This window comes from Drosophila innubila (assembly GCF_004354385.1).
Source record: "Drosophila innubila isolate TH190305 chromosome 3L unlocalized genomic scaffold, UK_Dinn_1.0 0_D_3L, whole genome shotgun sequence".
Classification (NCBI taxonomy): domain Eukaryota; kingdom Metazoa; phylum Arthropoda; class Insecta; order Diptera; family Drosophilidae; genus Drosophila; species Drosophila innubila.
In genome coordinates, this window is record NW_022995376.1 from 23,543,360 (window position 1) to 23,546,345 (window position 2,986).

The 2,986-nt window shown below is 39.4% G+C and overlaps 1 protein-coding gene across 1 annotated transcript; it reads right to left on the reverse strand.

Annotated features, from left to right (window-relative positions):
• Window positions 1–288: 288 nt before the first annotated feature.
• LOC117788795 lies at window positions 289–2,129 on the reverse strand. The gene is made up of 2 exons (XM_034627664.1): window positions 1,991–2,129; window positions 289–1,166 (listed from the first exon to the last, which is right to left on the reverse strand). The coding sequence occupies exons 1-2, from the start codon at window positions 1,991–1,993 to the stop codon at window positions 507–509; spliced, it is 663 nt and encodes a 220-aa protein (XP_034483555.1). The 5' UTR covers window positions 1,994–2,129; the 3' UTR covers window positions 289–506.
• Between the last annotated feature and the right edge of the window lie 857 nt (window positions 2,130–2,986).

A 2,986-nucleotide genomic window follows, 5' to 3' on the forward strand; every position in this document is an offset into this window, starting at 1 on the left:
TAGCGCCCATAGAAACAATCGGTCGAAAATCAAGATTTGGTATGAAAAACTTTTTTGATTAATGAGATATCGTAATCAGCCTGATACATAAAGCATATAACTTGGTTTTATATATCCTGTACAAAGTTGGTTCAAATCGGACCACTATATCATATAGCTGTCATATGAAAATCTTTTTACCATTATTAGTATTTGCCATAGTAAGTACGGGGTCTCCGACAGTCGAGTATGCCCGACTGTAGCACCGGCCCACTAGTTTTCCATAATTTAAACAATTTTTGTTTTTTTTTTTTGTGAATAAACTTTATTATTCCTTATGCTTCGGAGGGGACAGATGGAAAACTACACATAAAATTGAATAAAAATGGGGCAAGGTATCGTATCGAGCATCAGCCAAGTGGGGAAACTAACCAAAATGGGAAGTTCTCCAGGTGACTGGGCTGATTAACTCTGTGTACTATCAGGATCAATTTGGTTCAATATGCCTAAGTTCGGGTATCTGCAGCTTAATGACGGTAACGGTAACGGATGCGACGCACGGTCTTGTAACGGTAACCATCCTTGCCGACCTCAGTAGCCTCATCGGCGGCCTTGACTTCAGCAGCCTCTGCAGCGGGTGCCTCAACAGGGGGCAAGTATTCACCGTTGGTTGCCTCAGCGGCGACAGCTTCCTCAGCAGCTTCGGCCTCACGACGATGACGACGGAACTTGAGCTTGCGAACGGTCTTGTAACGGTAACCATCGGCACCCAACACGGTCTTCAGCTCAGGGGCAAGCTCTACCTCAACGGGTGGCAGATACTCGCCTGAGGGCTCAGCAATCTCAGAGACATCACGACGGTGACGGGCACGGAACTTGAGCTTGCGCACGGTCTTGTAACGGTAACCGTCATCGGCAACCTTGGTATCAGCAGCCTCAACGGCATCAACGGGTGGCAGGTACTCTTGGGTGGGTGGCAGATACTCCTGGCTGGGCACCTCACGGCGATGACGCAGCCTCAAACGACGCACCGTCTTGTACCGATAACCATCCTCTGACAGCGCTGCGGCCTCAGCATCCCCAACCGGGGGCAAGTACTCAGCTGAGGGATCCTGAACAGCGGGATCAGCGGATTGAGAGGCAGCAATTGCCACCAGGCAGAGGGTGAGTGCGCCAATGAAGAGTTTCTGGAAAAACATTTTCCAATTTAGTGCAAGTGTCAATCGTGTGCCAAAGTGCTTTTTAGTACATGTACTTAAATGTGCCAAATGGTTTTTAGTACATGTACTAAAATGTGTTGAATGGTTTATAGTACATGTACTAATATGTGCTAAAATTTTAGTACATGTACTAAAATGTGCTAAATTAATAGTGCACTTTAAACTTTCTAGAGTTGTTGTTTAGTTGAACAATCTTTTTGATTTTACACTAACATTTTTTAATTCAAATTTTAGAACATCTCTTGGTAAACTTGCAGGGGCTCTTGCAATTATGATACTATGTAGCTCTGCTAAAATGTACTTAATCAAGTTTAGGTACACATTTATGCAATCTTAGATTTCTCTATCAGTTGAACTAAAATGTTCAGTAAATCATTTTTTAAATTAGATTTTAGTACATGTGTACTAAGCTGTACTAAAATTTGCCAAAGTCTAAGTACACTTTAGAACTGATGTTTAGTTAAAAAATCGTTTTGATTTTGCACTAACAGTTTTTAAATCAGATTTTAGTACATGTGTACTAGACTGTAGATTTCTTAGGAAATTATAGTGGCTCTTGCAATTATGATACTATGTAGCTCTGCTAAAATGTACCTAATCAAGTTTTAGTACACATTTAGGCAATATTAGATTTCTCTATCAGTAGAACTAAAATGTTCAGAAATTCATTTTTTGCAACACTTTTTCAATACTATACAACACTTATGTAAAAATATTTTAGTGCTTATAGGTATTTTATACCCATGTACTAAAACTTTTTACTCTTAGCACACTTTGGAGAGGGCACTCACCATGCTGTAGCTTAAGTCCTTCGTAGAATCGAACTATGCGAACTGACTGAAGATGTTACTGTGTCGTAGGTATTGAACCCAATGATGTCTTGGTCCAAATCGCTGAGCGTATTTATACCATAAAATGGGATCATCGAAAGCTGATGATGGTCTAAAAACACAAAAAATCTGGTTTTCAATTAAAGAGAAGAAGATGAAACAAATCGAATGAAATGATCGAGCCAAGCCAAGTCAAGTGCGCATCAAAGCCAGCTTGGGCTCTATTAACCACTTGATAATATGGCTATGACGAACCTACCAATCGACCAACCAAACATCGTTTTGACCGCACGATCCGTTTGGTCAAACGTCCGCCTTCAGCTCTCAGCTGGCCACGCACTTGACTACAATTATGATTATTATTATTACTTTTGGTTCAGGTTTTTGCATCTCAAGTGGCTTTAGATACATCATCATCGTATCTTTTGCTGAGGTGAAGGTAGATTCATATTACGTTGCTCGTTACAGTTTGTAGATTGGCTACCGTATTTGGTTAATTCTTACAAGACAATGGACCATAAATGTTAAATATTTACTTAATGCTTTTAACATAACTTTATTCAATTTAAATTTTATATTTTTTACGCATTTTCAAGCACTTATTGCCACTCAGTTGTTAGGTTCTTGGCTGAAGCACCTCAACAGAACACTCGAAACGTTCTCTGACCTTGAATATTGCCGCATTTCAAATATTTCGGCAATAATTTGTTTCCTGCTTTGATCAAGCCACTTGAGTCTATTAACGAGTGTATCATTTTGTTGGCCATTGTTATGTAAGTTTTTATTACTTTTAATGCTCTCAGTTGTAATTTAAATACGTCTTAAAGTTTTTTCGTTTGTTACTTCTCTTGGCTTGGCTGTTTTTCTTCATTGTGTTTTATTAAAATTCATTCTTTGCCATTTTTTTTTGGCCATCTTCTAAGTGTGTTTCGCACTTGCTATTTTTGGCAAACTTGA